At 41.9% G+C, this 19,857-nt stretch overlaps 1 protein-coding gene across 2 annotated transcripts; it reads left to right on the forward strand.

Annotated features, from left to right (window-relative positions):
• The first annotated feature begins 3,079 nt into the window (after nt 1-3,079).
• Nucleotides 3,080-19,251, forward strand: IDH3A (isocitrate dehydrogenase (NAD(+)) 3 catalytic subunit alpha). 2 transcript variants are annotated; one of them, XM_065906103.1, is made up of 11 exons: nt 3,080-3,166; nt 7,351-7,413; nt 9,755-9,838; nt 11,415-11,529; nt 12,507-12,694; nt 13,163-13,296; nt 14,161-14,263; nt 14,364-14,428; nt 15,366-15,450; nt 15,910-16,062; nt 18,551-19,251. In XM_065906103.1, exons 1-11 carry the CDS (start codon nt 3,140-3,142, stop codon nt 18,632-18,634), a joined length of 1,101 nt encoding a protein of 366 aa, XP_065762175.1. In that variant the 5' UTR covers nt 3,080-3,139; the 3' UTR covers nt 18,635-19,251. The 2 variants fall into 2 exon arrangements, with proteins under 2 accessions (XP_065762175.1, XP_065762176.1); XM_065906104.1 differs by lacking the exon at nt 3,080-3,166 and adding an exon at nt 3,637-3,672.
• Nucleotides 19,252-19,857: the final 606 nt, after the last annotated feature.

The raw sequence follows: 19,857 nt of genomic DNA on the forward strand, positions 1-19,857 counted from the left end.
CATTCAATTTAAAAAAAATTTAAAAATAACAAGAAAAAAAATTTTTTTAAGTTTATTTGTGAGATTTTCCTGGTGGTCCAGTGGTTAAGAATCCACCCTCCAGTGCAGAAGATGCGGGTTCAATTGCTCGTTGGGGATCTAAAATTCCACATGCAGTGGGGGAACTAAGCGTGTGCCACAATTACTCAGCCCATGAACCTCAACTAGAGAACCCATGCACCACAACTAGAGAACTCCTGTGCTGCAACTACTGAGCCGGTGTGCTCTGAGGCCCTCACCATAACTAGAGAGAACCCTGAGCACCGCAGTGAAGATCCCGTGTGCCACAACTAAGACCCAATGCAAAGATAAATAAATTAAATTAAAAAATATTTTAAAAATAAAATATTTGCATTTCTTTGACTGTGAACTGGTTATTCAGTTTGTCCATTTGTTTACTAAAGCCCTAATAATTAGGAAAATAAACTAGGGAAATTCTGTTGAAATAGTTTTGTGTTCCTTTGGTAAAAATTTTTTCAAAAACTTTTGGTATGTGAACAATTGTATTCCGATTTTACTGACTAATTTAAAAATTGCCATCTTGGCTGCAAAAATTTTTCTTAGAGTGAAGCACACCTGGATCGGGTAGTGTTGTTTTCACAAATAAGGGCACTCCTTCCAGATCCTTCCCCTGAGCGGCAAAGTTTTCCCACTGTCTGGTGCAAACACGGCTCGCTGGTGGGATCTCTGGACACTACAGTGCACAAGAGACAGGACAAAGGGTTTTTTCCAGAGGAGAGTGACCTGCATGTTGGAGGAACTCTGGAACGTGTATGAAGAGTAGTGGCCGGCAGTTCTGGACTCAGGGAACAGGTCCCGGCTGCAGGGGAGGTAGCTTTCTGTCTCCCTGCTGTGCCAGCTGCTCCAGAGTCAGGAAACACCTTGATATGAGAGTTAGACTAGGAAACCTCTGAGGTCTTGTCAGTCCCCAGAGCCCGAGCTTCCAAGGATTTGTCACTTTTCTGCCTCAAAATCTTGGCTGGCCCTGGTCTTTCCTCAGGGCCCCATCTCAAGCTGCTGACCTATTCGATCTCTTCAAAGTGAAAGTGAAAGTGTTAGTTGCTCAGTCCTGTCCGACTCTTTGAGATCCCATGAACCATCTGAGCTACCAGGGAAGCCCCTCGACCTCTTCGAGGACGATTGAAATGCCATCTCCGCAGTGGAATCTTCCCTAATCAACACCCCCTCTCGCCCTGCACCGTACCCTCACCCCCCACCCCTGCAAGCTGTTAGAGCACTTGGCTGAATCTCTTCTGTGTTTCTCCCTCACTAGACTCCAAGGGCAAGGCTGGGGCTGATTCATTCCCTTGTCTTCACAGTGCACCTGAGAGGGACTCCACGTAGGCAGTGTTTGTTGAGTTGAATGACCCTCCTTCCCAGGGGAAGTTTAACCGTGAGGAGAACTGCCTTAGTAATTAGGAGGCATCCTAGTAGAATGTCAGCATCATCAATTACTAGCTATACCTCAGTTTTCCTACGGGACAGTTGTGAGTCTGAGGGACTTCCCAAAGGAATCAACATCCGAACTGAGTCTTGATGAGTGACTGGAATTACAACAGGTGGAACTGGCACAAAAGGACATTCAAGCAGAGGGAATGGCATGAGCATAGGGCGGGTAAAATATGGGAAGCATTTGTGGGCTGGCCAGGAGCCCTACTTGGCGGGCACTCCAGGACTTTGGGGCTGGAAGGAGGGACAGGAAATGCAGTTGAATAAAAGACAGTGGTGAGAGATGAATGGGAGAGCCAAGAGGTGTTAGGGCCGGGATAGGCTGTGGTCAGAGCTGTGAGAGAAGGAGGACTGTGTGGAGAAGAGACTGGAAGGGGCAGGTTGTCAGGGGAGGAGGCTGCTGCCATGGTCTGGATATGAGATGGTCAGTCCTGAAGGAGGGCAGTGATGGCAGTGGGGCTGGAGTGGAGGGGCACTTCGGAGAACACCTTAGGGTGGGACTGCCAGGGCCTGATGAGAGCAAAGGCCAGGAAGAGAGTGATGAGGTCCCTGGATCCTGATGAAGCCACAGACTTAGCAGTACTTGATTACCTCATGAAAGCCACTGGTATCACTTGTGCAACCTAATTCACCACTTTTCTAGGTAGATGGGTAGCTCTTCTCTGGAAAGAACCTTTTCCAGGGTAGGGTGTGGGGAGACTTGGTCTAAATCACTCTGACACCCAACTAGGGGACCCCTAATCAGTAGAGCTTCGGGACTCTGGTTGCTGAGAAGATAAGGAGGGAGGGGAGTATGGGCGTTATTTCCTCTGCCCTCTCTCTTAGATTTGAATCAGGTTCCCTGATTTTACCTTCTCATTGCTCCTTGCGCCTTCCCTTCATGATACTTATCACAGTTTTAATTTACATATTTCTGTCATACTTGATTGGTGTCTGTCTTTTCTACTGGACTGTAAAACCAGCACTGAGAACAGTACCTGGTAACTAGGCGGCACTCAGAAATATTTTTAGAGCTTTGAAGAAAGTAGATCGGCAGTTGCTGGGACCTGGGATGGGAGCTGGGGCTGACAGCAAATAGGCACAAGGAGCATTTTCACAGGTTGGAAAACTGGATTGTGGTGATGGTTGTGCAAGTGCTTACATTTATTGAAAATTATCGCGAAATTACAGCGGGTGAATTTTATTGTATATGTTATGGGTATACGTTATACCTCAATAAAGCTGTTAAAATAATAAAACATTTGTGAAACGCGTAAATGATCTATCCCCCTCCCTGAGGTTGTAAACTCCGTAAGAGAAGCTATATCCTCCAAATCCATAAGATTGACTGGCATCCAGTTTACGGGGAACAAACAGCCCACCTAAGCACTGAAATCTATGAATGAAGTTGGAGAGGAAGGACTCTCACCAGAGATCCCCACCAGCAGCTTCCGGGTCGCTGCTCTGCCCGCCGCCGCGAGACAGGGCCGGCGATTGGCCAGCGCAGCCGGTGTCCAGGGCCCGGACCGGGAGGGTGCTTGGAAAATCCCCTACGCGAACCCACAGGGCGGGGCTTCCAGGGGCGGGGCCAAGAGGGGGCGGGCTCCGGACGCTGGCTGCGCGGCTGCGCACTACTGCCGCCGCTGTCGCCGGGGTGAGAGGAGTGGACGCGATGGCAGGGCCCGCGTGGATCTCCAAGGTGAGCGCCGGGCAGGCCCGCATGTGGCTGGGCGGGCGTACTGGGTGCTGGGCGGGGGCTGGCGCGCGGGCCCCGATCGGGAGGCTACGGCGCGCGACTGGCTGGGAACAGTCAGGGAGCCGGTCCTGGCCGCCCGTGCGCCTGACTTGGTGGCCCGCAGGCGGTGTGTAGGCAGCCCCGCTCCCGGAAGGTCGCGCCTGGGGCGGGGACAGCATCAAGGTCAAGGCGGGGAGCGCCGGTCCTGTTCCCGATGAGACCCCAGTGCCACCGCCGGCATCTGTCCCGGCCGGAGCCCAGGCCTCGCGCGGAGCCCGGGAAGGTCACCGGAGCCACCGGCCAGGCTCCGCCATCCCGGCTATTTCCGAAGCTGCGGCCCTGCAGCCTGCTGATCGCGCATAGAGTCCGCCTCAGCACGACCCGGGCCTTCCCCCGGTTTCTACTCCGGCCCCAGCAGGGTAACCTCCCTAGCCACCGGCACGTGCGTTATGCTTGAGAGGTTTTCTCAGGTGAGGGAATCCCGGGGTCATTTTCCTGCCAGATTTTTTTCTCCCTTGGAGCGCTTCCCAGTCTGCTGTTGTAGCTATTTCCCCTTCAAAGGACACGGGGCACGTTGCACCTTGGAACCTGAGCACCCAGAGACTGGAAGAGGGAGACCGGCAACGCCTTTCCTTTTACCTTGTGTTGGTGAGCGTCCTGTGATCTCACCGTGACAGCTGGGATGCCTGCTAGAGCTGGAGAGGGTTGCAGACCATCTGCAGTTCCTTGGTTCCTCGGTGGAACTAACTGTGCCCGAAAACGTAATTGCTCAAGGTCACATAGGAAATCCCTGTCAGAACTGGAAGAGGATCTCCGGTGTCAGGATTCCCATTTCCAAGTCCCATTTTGCCTGCTCTGTCTGTGGTCAAGGTCAGACAACAAATTATAGGTAGAGGGGAAAATGGGCCCTGGGGTCTCCTGTTGCTCTTAGAGAGTCATCCCCTAAAAACCTATCATAAGTAGTTTAATTTTTTCTCTAGAAAGTTTGATACTGTGTTTCTCCCTTGCTTTGAGTTTAAAGTGAGGTTTACAGACGTTTAATTTATTGAAAAGTGCCCTACACCGAAGTTGAGGAGTCTTAGGTTTAAATCTTGGCAATGCCACCGACTGGCCATGTGACCCTGAGCAAATTACTTAACATTTGTGAGTCTTAATAAGCCATCTGTAAAATATCTATACTTGCTTCACAGAGTTGTTGAGGATTGAATAAAATAATGTGAGAGCACCTAATACATACAGAAGCAACACAGAAGTCTGAAGCTGCCCTACCTGTCAATATCCTTATCTTACAACCTTCATGCAGACAGTTGGGCAACAGTAGCTGCATTTTATTTAGTAACTGGGTTCTGCTTTGTTACCCTCTTCAAACCTGGACTTGTGTGTAATGGTAACTTATTTCACATTCACTCCTGAAGGTAAAGCAACTTCCGTGTCATTGTCTAAACGGAAGTCAATCCTTCAATCACTGAGCTTACACTTAACACCTGATTATCTTTGGTCGATACAGTAAGAGTTCAGAATGAGAGACTAAAACAGCCAGTAAAGTACTAGTAAATTTGTTTTTCCTTTAGTGTGGTCTCTGAGAAAAAAACTATGTAGTAGGTATTCAGAAAGTGTTGGGTTGTGGAATCAGACGATGAGATTCCCTGACATGGACTCCCAGTGTGACCTTTGGCAGTCATTTGACCTCTGGCAGTCATTTGACCTTTGTGGACCAGTTTCTCCCTTTAGGGACTGGAGTAGGCAGTGCCTCGGAGGTTGATGTCCCAGGATGCTGAGCTGGATGTGAGTTTCAGTCAAAATAAGTCCTCTATTAAGAGTTACATTTGAGGCTCTATTTGAAAAAAAGAGATCTGCAGCTTATATATATATATATATATATATATATAAGCTTATATATATATATATATATATGGTTTTTTTTTTCTAAAGAAGCTTTATTTAGAGAAAATTAAAGGGTTTCTAAAGACCTTTCTGGCTCTAAAATACTATAATTATAATGAGGCAGTTTTCCATCAGTAGGCTTTTATTGAGTACCTGTCATACTTTCAAGAGTGCATTTATATGTTTTTAAGTTGGAGGATGAAGGTAAAAAAGGAAATGAGGTGCTATGGGTGAAGTCACAGGTTCAGTCCATATTCTGTGAGCCTGGCCTTGGTCTTCTTATCTGAGAAGGGCTACTAATACAATCTCCCCAGGTTTTATAAAAGATAAAATGATGTAATATATGTATATTATACATATAACTATATATGTATATTATATAAGTACAATATAAAGTAGAAGACAGTCTGTGCTTTAAAAAATCTTATTTTACTTGAAGTTCTGGGTGATTTAGATGCAGTACTGCCTTACTTTAAGGTCACAAAGGAGAGATGACAAATATGGAAAAGACTGATTGTTAGAGAAAATTATTGCAAGTATTGAAGCTGTTTGCTGGAGTGGGAACTCATCAGACAGAGCGATGCTTGAGACTGGCCTCAGTTTTTCCAAAAGTATTGTGAGCACTGACTATGAACTAGGCACTTTCTAGGTACTGGAGATAGAAGAACAGTGAACCAAACAGGAAAATATTTGCCTTGTGAGTTTACATTTTAAATCAGTTAGTTTGGTTGGGTCTTTTGCCACAGAGACATAGGCCCGTTTTGAGTGAATGTTTTTTGTCTCTTTATAACATAGCCTTAAAGTGGTCTCCCTTCCTTCCAATAGCCCATTTGCTGGTAGATGAACCATGCTCTAGGATTGAGTTTTTGGCCAGTGATTTTGGCATAGCGTATTCTTTTGGGTCATGCCCTATCTTTTAGTTTATTTTCAGTCCAGAGAGATAACTAGTTGCTGGGTTAGAGGATACAACCTGTTCTCAGCTCCTTGGCTGTTGGTGTCTCTTTACTACATGCTGATATTACAGCCAAAGGTTTAGGACTTATAAGAACTGTCCCCCAAAAGGAAGTCTAAGGATATAGCAAATGTATCTTTGCTCATGTATCTAGCATGAAAAAAAGTTAACCTTTAAAACTTTTAATGAATTTTAGTTTTAATACCTTTGGTCTATGTAGCCAATTTCTTTGATTATATTCTGTGTATTATAATGTAATGTGACTTTGTACCAGTTTTCAAGAACTGAATTATTAAAGTTCAGAATAACCTTTTAGAATTTATATTTCTGGTGTGTCATAGTGTTAAGTGGAAAAAATATGTACCAATGGCAACATCTTTGGGTAGTGGGGTTGGTGGTGGTTTAGTCACTAGGTCATGTCCGACTCTTGCAACCCCATGAACTGTAGCCTGCCAGGCTTCTTGTCCATGGGATTCTCTAGGCAAGAATACTGGAGTGGGCCATTTCCTTCTCCAAATGGGGTTAGTTGGTCACATTTATTTATTTTTTTATATCTTTTCCCATCCCAGTAATTAACAGTAATGGTGGCATTACCTGTATTATCAGAAGTAGATAATTTATTTAAAATCTTCGTTTTGTATGACGCATGTCAAGAACGTATTGAATAAACTTTGTTAGATTTTTATTACAAAGTATAATTTCTCAATATTCATGGGAGAAGAATAGGCAGAGTATATAACTTGAGGAGCCCTGGAATAGGAGTTAGGAGACCCAGATTCTGGTCTCTTTGTGGTTTCTCTGTGGCTTTAGACAAATCCCTACTCTTTGAACCCACTGTTTGCACTGTATATTGAGTGAGTTGGGCTCTGGGATTCATAAGGACCCTGCTGACTCTTAAAATTAGTGATAGTTTTCCTAGGGTGTGTGACCCTCAAATTGATCCAGTGGTCAAGAATGTGGGCATAAAACTGTCCAGATCATCTGAGGAAAACCCAGTGTTTGAGTTAAAAAAAAGTAGAGTTTCATTCTATTTTCAACATCTTTTGACAACTTATATTGATAAAATCAACTTTAAAAGTACATATATAGTACTTAAATTCTCAAAGCAAAGGTAAACTGAATATTTGGTTTTCAAATCCAAGAGAACTTGCTATGTTGAGCTAATACATGAGAAAAATATTCCTCGGAAATTCCTGAATATATCTATCTGAAGCTGCAGCATTGTCAGCTGTCAGAGACGGTGCCGTGTCTGCCTTTTAACACTATGTGGTTAATTCTGTGCATGACGTTTCTTTGTTGATATTAAATGTAGGTCTCTCGGCTGCTGGGGGCATTCCACAACCAAAAACAGGTGACCAGAGGTTTTGCTGGTGGTGTGAGTATAATTATGTCTTTTATTTTTTTCCCTTTTAGAAGTTTCTCAAGAAAAGTGCTCTAACACATTTATTATATAGCATTTAATCTCCATTTATTTAAAATTGGGGAAAAGTGGCCATACTTATATATTTAAGTTACTGATGAACATGTGTAAATCTATTAGGTCACTTGTACATTTTAAAAAAGATTGTATTATAGCTGGCTATATAAACCTGTCACATTAATATCTTGAAGCAGGCTTGTTTAAAAATAGATAGAAATTACCCTTGAGCCTGTTACTTTATTTCACAATCTCATTTGGATAAGACAGTTTTTCTCCAAACTAGTACAAGTTGAGAGAAAATTGTTGAGAAGCTTCAAAACCTGCTTCGCATTTTTATTTTGTAAGCTTCCCTGATAACAGTAGATTGATCACCAATTAAGAATGCCTCAAATATCTATAAGCCCTATAGGCTTATATGTATTGATACTTTCCTTATGTAGTCTTCATAGACTCTCCTGTTAAAGGATCATCTGTTTCTCATTAAATCTGCTGCTTTTAGAATTCCCCGCATTAGAGTTCTGTGCTTTAAAAACTGATACCACATTTTTAGAGCATTCTAAAACTGTGGTCAGTGACTTCCTGTATGTTTTTATTTTACCTCCTTTTTACAGAATCTGATTTGGATTCATAATTCCTATACTCCCATATAACATCTTACCCCATGAGGTATTTATAAGAGCATAGTACATTTTTTTTTTTTTTTTTTTTCATTTACTTTCTGAACTCTGGAAGTAAAGTAGATTTTTCTGGTGGCTTGATGACATTTTGTATTGCATGTTGGGAGAACAGGAAGAAGAAGCCAAAGGGGTTCTTTTGGCTCTGCTTTTGCTACAAAAGATGCAGAAAGAGGCTTGTTAGCATTTCAGATGCATTCTGAAAGCTAATGAGATGATAATTGCTCTCTGCTATTACTTAATTTTCAGGTTTTCCATTAAAATATATATTATCCTGGTGGGAAGGTGGTTATATTTGAGAGAAATAAGAAGAGAAACTAATTTTTAAAAAAGATTCCTTCCATCGTATAGTTAAATTCAGAAATAATTAGTCCACCTGCTTAGGGAACATCATGTGTCCGACTCTTTGTGACCCCATGGACTGTGGCCCAGCGGGCTGCTCTGTCCGTGGAATTTTTCCAGGCAAGAATACTGGAGTGGGTTGCCATTTCCTTCTCCAGGGCATAGTCCCAATCCAGGGACCAAACCTGTCTCCTGCATTGGCAGGCAGATTGTTTACCACTGAATCACCTGGGAAGCCCCTTAGCATCACTGGAAGCTAAAAGACCAGGGAAATGAATCAGTGATTTTTTTCTATTTAAATCAAAGTTTTTATTTTTTTAATTCTTAGAAAAAATTATTTCCATCCTCGATTATTTTGTCTAGCCTAGCCAAACCAGCATAGGCAACTAGAACTGAGAAAGGCCAGGTACCATGGTCTGGGCCAAACTTCTAGGGAGGGGAAAGTCCACAAATAATGACATATATAGTTTCCACATGGAAGTCCTCATTTAAATCCTCTCATCATTTCCCTTCATATATTTTTTTCCCCTGTGTTTGAAATGCTGGCTTTATTCTATTTAAAGCCTTTGCACTAAATTGATGTTACATTATAGATACACTTTGTCATTTGAAGTGTGATTCAGACATTGCAGGCATGATCACATAGCATATTCTTAATGGTTCCAAATAAACTTCACTGGGCTTATTTGGATTACTGCTGTCATAAGAGGCCAGTTTTATAAAGGAACTCCGGAAAACAGACCCTCTTTTGATGTGAAGTCTGATTTTCTGCGTGTCAAAATAGACCACAGTGCTATTCTGGAGGTGTCTGAGAGCATTTTGTAAGACTGAATGAGTTACATGAGAAATGGAAATTTCTAGGCTCCTGGTGGAGAGGAATATGCCTGCCTTCATAGGAAACCCTCTAAATTTTAGTGAGAGAACACTGTTGAAATGTTTTACTCTTCTTGGTTTTACAGACTTGAACTAAGTGGTCTCTTTGTAGTTTGCCTGAAAAGAAATTTCAGTTGGGAAGTTTACTTGGTAGTTTATTTTTGTTTTTTCTGGAGAGCACTGCTTAAGTTCTTTTTGAAACCTCTGGACTCAGCTAGGAAGTAGAGTGTAGCATCTCTTGATTCTTGCCTCCACTTTGATGAGCCGTTGGGAGGTAGGTCTGTTTTCTTAAAGACATTTTTTATGAGTTAAGAACCCCTAAACTGGATTTCTTTTTGAACGATGTTCTTTTTTAAACCTTCAAAAATCAATTCTGACTGTCTCCTCTGATGATTTCTTATATTCAGGTTAAGACAGTAACTTTAATTCCAGGAGATGGAATTGGCCCAGAAATTTCTGCTGCAGTTATGAAGATTTTTGATGCTGCCAAAGTAAGTGGGCTTACATACTTTTGATAATAATTTGTACAAAAGTTTTCATAGCCATTTGGAGTCTATGAACTCTTAGGATGAATTGTTCATCTTTGTATGAAGTTGGTGAGGTCTCTCATTAAAACTTCACAGATTCTGACTTGAAGAGTGTTGTTGCTGCCATCATTGTGAAAGGTTTAAGCTACTGTGTTGGCATCAGTTATGTATAAAGGAATCCAAGCAGTACTGTAATTTTTATGAACTTTTGAACTCTGCCTTGGTTTAACGTCTTTAAGTCCTGCCAAGTCACCTGTCTCCCTCATTCTACCTTCTTCTACCTTCATGCCACAAAAAAAAAGAAAGAAAACAATAGATATTTAAAAAAATTATTGATATATAGGAGATTTTGAAAGATTTTGTTTTCCTGGTGTGGTAATACCAAATATGAGGTATTATTATCAAATAGTCTATCCTTCAATGCAGGTAGATGTTTAAAAATGGGAATTTAGGAAAGTTGGATTTTGTTTGACCTGATACTTATTATTGCTATTTATAGCTACTAGGTGAAATAATGTATAAAATTAAATAAGTGGTTAATTTTTATACCAATGGATAAAAGTCAAGGAATTCGGTTTATTTATGCTAAACATACATTGTTTTTCTATATGCATTTCTAATTAAAACTCCTATAGAGGAAATGATGCTTATGCAAAAGCGTTCCTGGAGGGAGCTGAACTATGCTCACTCTCAGCTGTGAACTCCTTGTGAGCCAGGACCAAGTCTTGCTCTGGTTCCTGTTTCCTAGTGCATTCCCCATTGGCTGTCAGATTGTGTGTACACAATGAAACATGTGGTTAAAAAGAAAGGATAGCACTGGTTTATACCTTAAAACTCTTGCCTTCATAGGTTATATAATATGTCTTTTTTTTTTTTCTTAACAGCTTTATTGAGATTTAATTCATATACTGTTCAGTTCATCCTGTAAAGTATGCAATTCATTTCATTCATGGAGTTGTGTAATTATTACCACAATCTAATGCTAGAACATTTTCATCACCCAAAAAGAAACCCCATACTCATCAGCAGTCATTCCCCATGACCCTTATCTCTCCCACCCTACCCCCTCCCATCACCAGCCCTAGGCAACCACTGATCTACTTTCTCTCTCTGTAGATTTGCCTATTCTGGACACTTCACATAAATAGAGTGTTAAAATTACATGATTTTATGATTGGCTCTTTGCATTTAGCATAATGTTTTCAAAGTTCATCCATGCATCAGTACTGTGTGATACTTCTATGAATCCTATTTCTCTGCTCCTTACGATATTCTAATTATAGCCACGCTAAAAGCCATTGTGAAAAAAAGAAGTGGGCAGGTGGCAGCTAGGAGTGATGACTGGACAAGGGTAATGTGGAGAATCCCTCTGGGCATGCTGGAGAATGACATCTCTTCTTGCATGCCAGGAACTTTCTGGACCTTTATGTGTTTTCACCAGTTGCATCCAAAGTTGAAGAAGTTTGTTTATAGCTGCAGTGTGAATGTGAGTTACATGTAGTTCTTTCCAGTTCACTGTACTCTGTGGTGTGGCATCTAGGCACCTATTCAGTGGGAGGAGCGAAATGTCACCGCCATTCAAGGTCCGGGAGGAAAGTGGATGATCCCTCCAGAAGCCAAAGAGTCCATGGATAAGAACAAGATGGGCTTGAAAGGTAGTGCTAATGTGATATGATCATTATTATTGATTTCTGTGACAGGTGTTGTGTTTATCTTTACCTGGGTTTATCTTTTGCATGATTTTTATGTTTTTGTTAGTTTTAGCTTATACATGCTCCAGGTCATGATTCAAAATACTGGCATATGACAGATTGGAATTAAGCACTAAGGAGGTGGTGTCATAGGATTAGCTAATGTCAGGGACCTGATATAGTGCTTGGTCCTCAGTCAGTCGGTGTTCAGTGCAGTTGATATTCCAGAAAGCTTCATTGAGGAAATTTCTTCCATATTTGAATCGGAAGCAGAGGGTCAAGTTAGAGGCAGAACACATTTTACAGGGTGTGTAGGTGACACTGGGAGTAGGTGCTCAACGCGGCCTGAGAGGGACCAGCTATGGGTGAGCTCATTTATGCTGAGGGCATCAGACTTAGAAACAGAGCCCCTGTCTGTCCTTTCAAATGACGCTGATAAAAGTGTCCCTCGTTTCATGAAGCATACGTGTTAGATGTGTCACATAGCTACTTCATGTCCAAAGAAAGGATCCTAAATACAGCTCTGATAGAACAGTGGAAAAAATGAAAATTAGAATTTCAAATACAGTTGGCCCTCCATATCCAAGCATTGTGCATTCATGGATTCAACCAACCATATATTGAAAATATTAAGAATTCCAGAAAGTTCCAAAAAAAAAACTTGAATATTTCCACTGGCAACTATTAACATAGCTGTTTACATTGTGTTAGGTATTATAAGTAGTCTGGAGATGATTTAAAGGAGGATGTGTGTAGGTTATAGGCAAATACTATGTCATTTTATAAGGGACTTGAGCATCCATGGATTTTGGTATCTGCTGGGTCCCTTCCCCTACTCGATGCTGAGGGACAAGTGTCAACATTATGACCTTGTGTTTATAAAGAAAAAGAAAAGACCAGAATGTATTTTGTTGTCATCTGCATATTCTTCTTTATTATAGGCCCTTTAAAAACACCAATAGCTGCTGGTCATCCATCTATGAATTTATTGCTGCGTAAAACATTTGACCTTTATGCGAATGTCCGACCATGTGTCTCAATCGAAGGCTATAAAACCCCTTACCATGATGTAAATATTGTGACCATTCGAGAGAACACGGAAGGAGAATACAGTGGAATTGAGCATGTGGTATGTTCATTTGGATACTTTTTCATTTTTAGTTAGGTTGCTTTCTGGGCCCTTGGGACTGTTATTCAAATTCCCAGGTGAAAACATTTCCCAAGGAAGGTTCCCTTTCACTCAGTGAGGAGTTGTGGGTATTTGTCTTATCACCTCAAACAGATGCCTGGGGGAGGGAGCGTGGTGCTTCAGGGCCCCGGCTTGGGAACGTGTCCTCTGTTTGAAGTTTGAATCCTCAGCTTCATGGGTGACCATCTCTGCAGCTCGGTTTTCCTCATCTGTGCAGTGGAGCTTATAATATGTGGCTCACGGCCTAGGTTGAACATGACTAACCCTGCCGACATGCCATATGCATGAGGCTCGCCTTGGCAGCTGGCGCCGTGCAGGCCTGGCACAGACGGTGTTGTCTGCACACACCGGCGGCCTAGAGCCAGGTGGCCGCCACACCCTTTCAGCAAGACAGGACTTCTCTTTCAGATCGTGGATGGAGTTGTGCAGAGTATCAAGCTCATCACCGAGGCGGCGAGCAAGCGCATTGCGGAATTTGCCTTTGAATACGCTCGGAACAACCACCGGAGCAACGTCACAGCTGTGCACAAAGCCAACATCATGTGAGTCCCGGTGGGCGGTGTTGCCTCCAGCTGTGTGGGTGCCAAGCAGTGGAGGACTTGCTTTTCCTCTCTGCAGCTTGCTCACTGCTTCCTGATAGCTCTGGAAGACGGCCTTGCAGCCAGTCAGAGGGTCGGGCATTGCTCCTGTGTCAGTCTTCTATTTAATGTGTTTCCTTGGGTGGGTGATGAACAAGTTTGGAGGCAGCAGGAATTCAGGTCCCGGAAGTTTAAGGGGGGGGAAGAGAAGGAAGCCAGAGAAACTGGATCCCCAGACGAGGTGACCAGTTAGCTAAGTCACGTCTGAAAAAGGGCAGTCATTCCTGTGTTAGGAGGGGAATAGCAGGAATGTTTCTGAAATGGCCACCTGTTCAGGAGCTTAACATAGGTCTCATAGTGCTAATCTGATCTGATGTATCATTCTAGCAGTTTGAATTCTCCTCATCCCTAGTGCAGTAAGGGCTAACTCAGTGTGTTAAGAAGCAGGTTTCCTAACCTAAGAAAAGTGTTGAGCATGTAAAATAGTAAAACTATTTAAATAATTGAGTAAGTTAACCTTCTTAAGGCAATTTTGACATTTCCTTATTAATAGATATTTCTTAATTCTTGCTGTGTAACACTACAAAAATATAGTCTTCTTCATTATGATCAAACTACTTTACATTTTTTACCCTTCTGTGCTTCCAGAAGTATCCCCAAACATTTAAATTTGCATTTTACTGATTTTCCCCCCAAATTTTTTTACTGTAATTGAAATCAGACATCTTGGCTTCTGGAACTTGAATTTCTTGAACTTTACTTCTCTGATTTGATCTTTTTCTCTCTGCAAGTCTTTGCTTTCAACAATTTTTATTTGATTAAATACAGGCGAATGTCAGATGGGCTTTTTCTGCAAAAATGCAGGGAAGTTGCAGAAAACTGTAAAGATATTAAATTTAATGAGATGTACCTTGATACAGTATGTTTGAATGTAAGTATATATTCACACTTACCTGCTATGTTTTGTGGTGTATAATGTGTACATGTGGTGCAGTTTTTGATTGCTGAATGCACAAATGCATTTTTTATAGATGGTCCAAGACCCATCCCAGTTTGATGTTCTTGTTATGCCAAATTTGTATGGAGACATTCTCAGGTAAGTCTGGCTACACATTTTAGCCTACAGTTTATTTATAAATGTTCTAAAAATAAATTGTGGCTTAAGAATTTTGACCAAGGGTTATAAAAATAGCATTTGTTAGAAGATATGAGTTGAATTCTAACACCTCAGGTGGTGACATCAGTGGTTACATGTTGGTAGGTTATTCCTTTGTTCATTTGCCAAATTAGCTCTGGACTGTAGTTCTCTGACCGTTAGTTCCCTCTTCCCACTTTACAGATATTTTATTGGTTGGTTGGTTGATTTCAGTGTTTTATCATGTATAGCTAGGAAGGTGGGTGTTCATTTTTACAAGGTTTTTTGGGGAGTAACTATTGGCATAATTTCAGACCTTCAGGAAAGTTGCAAGAACAGTACAAAGAAATCCTGTGTACTCAGCACCACATTCACCAAATGTTAACATTTTTATCAGACTTACTTTATTACTCCCTCCTCCTCATTTCTCTGTCTCTACACACATACAGATGCTGGTGGCCAAATGGTGCTTTTGTAAGTCCACCATTCCTTTTACATCTATTAGTTGGCATTCTACTGCAAGGATAAGCTTTTCTTTCCCTCTTATTTGTTTACGGACTTACCTATGTCAGTTAGGACTCTCGGCTTCTATTTTACTCAGGGGTTCTGCCCCTCACTATCATCACTGATATTGGTGCTTAGATTGCGCAGACTTGGCCAGTGTCAGTCCCTCTGAGCTGTGTCTGTGCCCTCTTTGACACAGTCCCTTCTTTGCTCTCTGGCATAGTAAGGTGCTTCAGGCTCATCCTATATGTTCCTGACTAGTCCTGAAATCAGCCGTTTCTCCAAGGAGCCTAGGTTCTCTCAGTGGCGAATGGTATGTAAAGATAGAAGTCTGACCACTAGGTAAGCTGTTTTGTTTTTCAAAATGTCCTTTGAAATGTTTTTCTGCCTCCAGTGACCTGTGTGCGGGATTGATTGGTGGTCTCGGTGTGACACCAAGCGGCAACATTGGAGCCAATGGAGTTGCAATCTTCGAGTCGGTAAGGACCCTGGTGACACCTGAAGCAGAATTCAAGTCAGAGTGACATGAGAACCCAAGAGAGATTGTCTGCATAAGTATCTGTTAATGCTAGAGTTTTTCCAGTTGTCAAAAGAAAGTGAAGCTTTGTTTAGCTTTTTGTATAAGCTCAGTTTGTTCATTCATTTCCCTCTGGTTTCTTTCGTATCCTTATTATTTATCATGTTTCCTTCCTCAGTTAAAATATTTTACCAGAAGTTCACTGGATAAGATTGTTCATTCATCTTTTTACACTTTAAAAAAATTACTTTAGCTTTTCATTTTTCTGAGGCTTTATTTCTGAAACCTGTGTCTGGATAGCTGTCCCATAGCTATTTTCCATCAGAAAGGAAAGCTGATTAAGAGCCCAGCTTCCCCGGAGGAGAGCTGTTTGCTTCTGTCCCCCTTCTGACTGTGCGCCCCCCGACCCCCACCGCTGCAGGTTCACGGGACCGCCCCGGACATCGCGGGCAAGGACATGGCCAACCCCACGGCCCTCCTGCTCAGCGCCGTGATGATGCTGCGCCACATGGGGCTTTTTGACCACGCCGCAAAGATTGAGACGGCATGTTTTGCTACAATTAAGGATGGAAAGGTATCAGTGATCTTGCCACACTTGTGCTGGGTGAAATTCATTTCCTCCCTGGGTTTTGTATGTAAAGGACAGATGATGATTCTTCTCAAGAGGGCCAAAGAATTGGATGTCAAGCAGGCATCCTTAATGCAGGCTCCCTGAGTGAACTCGGGGGGTGTGCACATGTTGTATCTTCTGAAGGGAGGACCCATATGTTTCATCAGAGGAGGGTTGAGAGGCACCGAGGCAGGGGCACCAGCGTGCAGTGGGAAGGACAGTGATGTGGGGGCTGGAGCAGGGCAGACCTGCTTATCCTGTTCTACCCATGGGATCTTGGCTAAGTCCAATAATTTTTCTCGGTAGTTTTTTCTTCTTTCCAGCAAACATCTATTGCATACATTATAAGGTATGGAGGATTAATAAAATAAGGAATAAGGTAAGGTCTTAGACTTCAAGGAGCTTGAAATCTAGCAAGTTGTAGACGTGTCTGTAATACAGTGGTGCTCTGTGTTACTTTATATGCATCTGTGATATAAAAGTAATATAGAAGTTTTATAGATGTATTAATAGCTGATACTAATTGAATGCTTACATGATCTTATATTCTTTATGTATATATATGTGTATACACACACACACACACACATAATCTCAGCAAATTTCTACTACTCTGTGACACAAATACTGTAATTAAGCCCATTTAGAGATGAGGGCTTCCTAAGTGGCGCTAGTGGTAAAGAACCCACCTGCCAATGCAGAAGATGCAGATTCAATCCCTGGGTTGGGAAGATCCCCTGGAGGAGGACATGGCAACCCACTCCAGTATTCTTGCCTGGAGAATCCCATGGACAGAGAAGCCTGGCCAGCTACAGTCCATGGGGCATCAGAGAGTCAGACATGACTGAAGTGACTAAGCACATAAATGAGGAAACTGAGGCACAGAGAGAGTAGTTAAGTTTGTCCAAGGTCTCACAGCTCCTAACTGGCAGAGTTGGGGTTCACACCTAGTCTGGCTCTTACTCAACAAGCTTCACTGTTTCCATAAGCAGTTGTAGCCCGTGGGAGGGTTGTGATCGATTATTCTGAAAGTGGGAGAATGGAGAAGATCATGGCTTTACAAGGCTGGGCCTGAAAAACTGATCCTTAGCCTGAGATCTCTTCATTAAAAAAAAAAAGTTATCATTTTAAAAAAGGATAACATACACATAATACACAATTGACCACTTTAATAATTTTTGAAGTACACAGTCTACTGGGTATTAAATACCCAGTATTTTCATATTGTTGTGTGACCTTCGCCACCATCCATCTCCAGACTTTTTCATTTTCCTGAACTGAAACTGTCCTCATTAAACAATGATTTCCCTATTTTCTGCCGTTGCCTCAGCCCCTGGCAAGCACCATTCTACTTTCTGTCTCTATAAATCTGACTGCTCTAGGTACCTTACGTAAGCGGATTCACACACTTGTACTGTTCTGACTGCCTTCCTTCACTTAGCACAAGGTTTGTCTTCAAGGTTTGCTGCTTATTTTTTTTTAAATTCTGTACTTTGAAATTTCTGTGGCCAAAATATAAGAAACCCAAGCTTGTTTTTAACAGCCTGATATAGTCATATTAAAGGGCATGTGATTATATATATTTTTTGTTCTGACGCTGTATTAGAGAAGCTACTCATATAACCCAGGGGAGAGATGCCTAAATTACACAGTAGGCTCTTTAAATTGCATAGGATGTGATGAAACGAGAGAATTAAATATATTGAGTTCTGTTTGGGAGTAAAGAGCATAAGCTGGTAGAAAACAGGGGAAATGGGAGGAATTCTCTCCTAAAGAGGGGAATTGAAGAGTTAGTCATTTAAATACTTTCCTAATATCGATTTCTCAGCCTCCAAAAATAGGTCAAAATGTGTTTTAAAAAAAAAACAAACTTAAATTCCCCAAGAGATTTATGCAACCTCTTGTTTAGATTTGCTGTCAATGATATGTCCATAATCAAATGCTTCCTTAAAATCTATTATACAGATCAAGGGAAAAATTTTGGAAAGCCTCCCTCCTTCCCTTTGGGGTGAGAGCATCTTGTTTTGTTTTGTTTTTTAATTTTGGCTGTGATGGGTCTTTGTTGAGGCATGCTAGTGGGTTCTCTTGTTGTGATGTGCGGGCTTAGTTGCTCTGCAGCTCCTGGGATCTTAGTTCCCTGATCAGAGATTGAGCCCATGTCCCCTGCAATGGAAGGTAGATTCTTCACCACTGGACCACCAGGGAAGTCCCAAGAGATTTGTTCTCATTCTCGCTGTGTTTCTGCGTACACTATCCAATTAGCTTTTCCAAGTCTGCCTGGGGTAGGTGGATGGTGGTGGAGCCAGTCACACTTTGAAATGAGGAACTAAATGAACAAGTAGCCAGGTAACTCACTCAGCCAGTGTCTCACTGAGGACTTTAAATAAAAACGTTTTTTGCTTTGGTTTAACATGTGGGTACGTTTTCTGTCTTTGCCTTTTCTTTTTCTCAGAGCTTAACCAAAGATTTGGGAGGCAATTCAAAATGCTCAGACTTCACAGAAGAAATCTGTCGGCGAGTAAAAGATTTAGATTAAGGCTTCTACAGATGGTATTTGCATCAGTCACTCCTAGCGGACACCACATCAGCCTGTGTTAGAATACTTCCCATTATGTATGCATTTATGCATTTGTTGCTTGTTTCTTGACAGAGTACATTTTTAGACCTGGCCTTTTTCTTAACAGAACTGTGCAGAGGATGCAGGTAATGTCTCTAGGCCTGCTTTCAAAGGACTTCTTCCAAGTGCTTGTTTTATTTATTAAACGTCTATCTGGTATACATTTTTTGTAAACTCTCAAGTGAACTGTTATCATTTGCTGTTAACCATTTTATGCTTCAGTTAAAATAGTTTTTCTTTCACTGTAAATATCATGATACAGAAATACTAAGGGAAAACATCTAACTTTTTAAAGAAAAACACTGATATTCTTGGTTTACGAAAAATATAATGGAGATAAAGTAGAATGTTGGCATAATAGCACGAGAGGATATTCTTATAAAACTAAATGGGCACAAGAGAAATTTCCTGGGAAAGTTTACATCAAAAACAGTGAATATGGTATATTTCTTAGTGATATGGAAAGTAAAGACTAATTTGTACTTTACATGAATTACTGAGTATGAATAAAGACTTCGGATGGGAGAAATATATAATGAGAGATGTAATTTTTGTTCATAGGATACGGGTAATATATCGGGTACAAAGACACAGGTGGATTGTGTGTTCAGTTATTTTAGTTATCTTGAGATTTACTTTTCTTGGTAAGAACTTTTAATGAAGTGAAGGGGTGGCCCTTCCTTTTCACTGGATGTATATCAAGCATGGTACATAACACAGCCCTCCACCCCCTGTCCCTTGGTCCCTTGGGGGACCCTGACTTGGACCTGGGAGCAGTCCCTCTTCTGCAGCCTGTCTGTCGCTGTCCGGAAGTGGACCACACTCCCACTGATATGGCTAACAGGCCTCACCATATAAATTTTGACTGCAATTTAGGAACCTGGAGTACTGCCTATTAATTTTACACTTCAGTGGCTTCTCCTCCCCCAAAGCACCAAATCACTGCCCTCTGCCTCAGCACCACCAGGGAAAGAGGAGCTGCAAACTCAGCCTGAATTGATTCACAAAATTGTGCCACCCTGGGGCTTGGCTCAGCTTTTGACCTTCAGGCACCTCCCCATCCTTCCTCTGTTCCTCACCTTTAGCGTGATTTGTCTTTAATCTTCAGACACTGAGTCACTATTTTCATGAACCCTTTGGTC

The sequence above is a fragment of the Muntiacus reevesi genome, chromosome 15 (genome assembly GCF_963930625.1).
Source record: "Muntiacus reevesi chromosome 15, mMunRee1.1, whole genome shotgun sequence".
Taxonomy (NCBI): domain Eukaryota; kingdom Metazoa; phylum Chordata; class Mammalia; order Artiodactyla; family Cervidae; genus Muntiacus; species Muntiacus reevesi.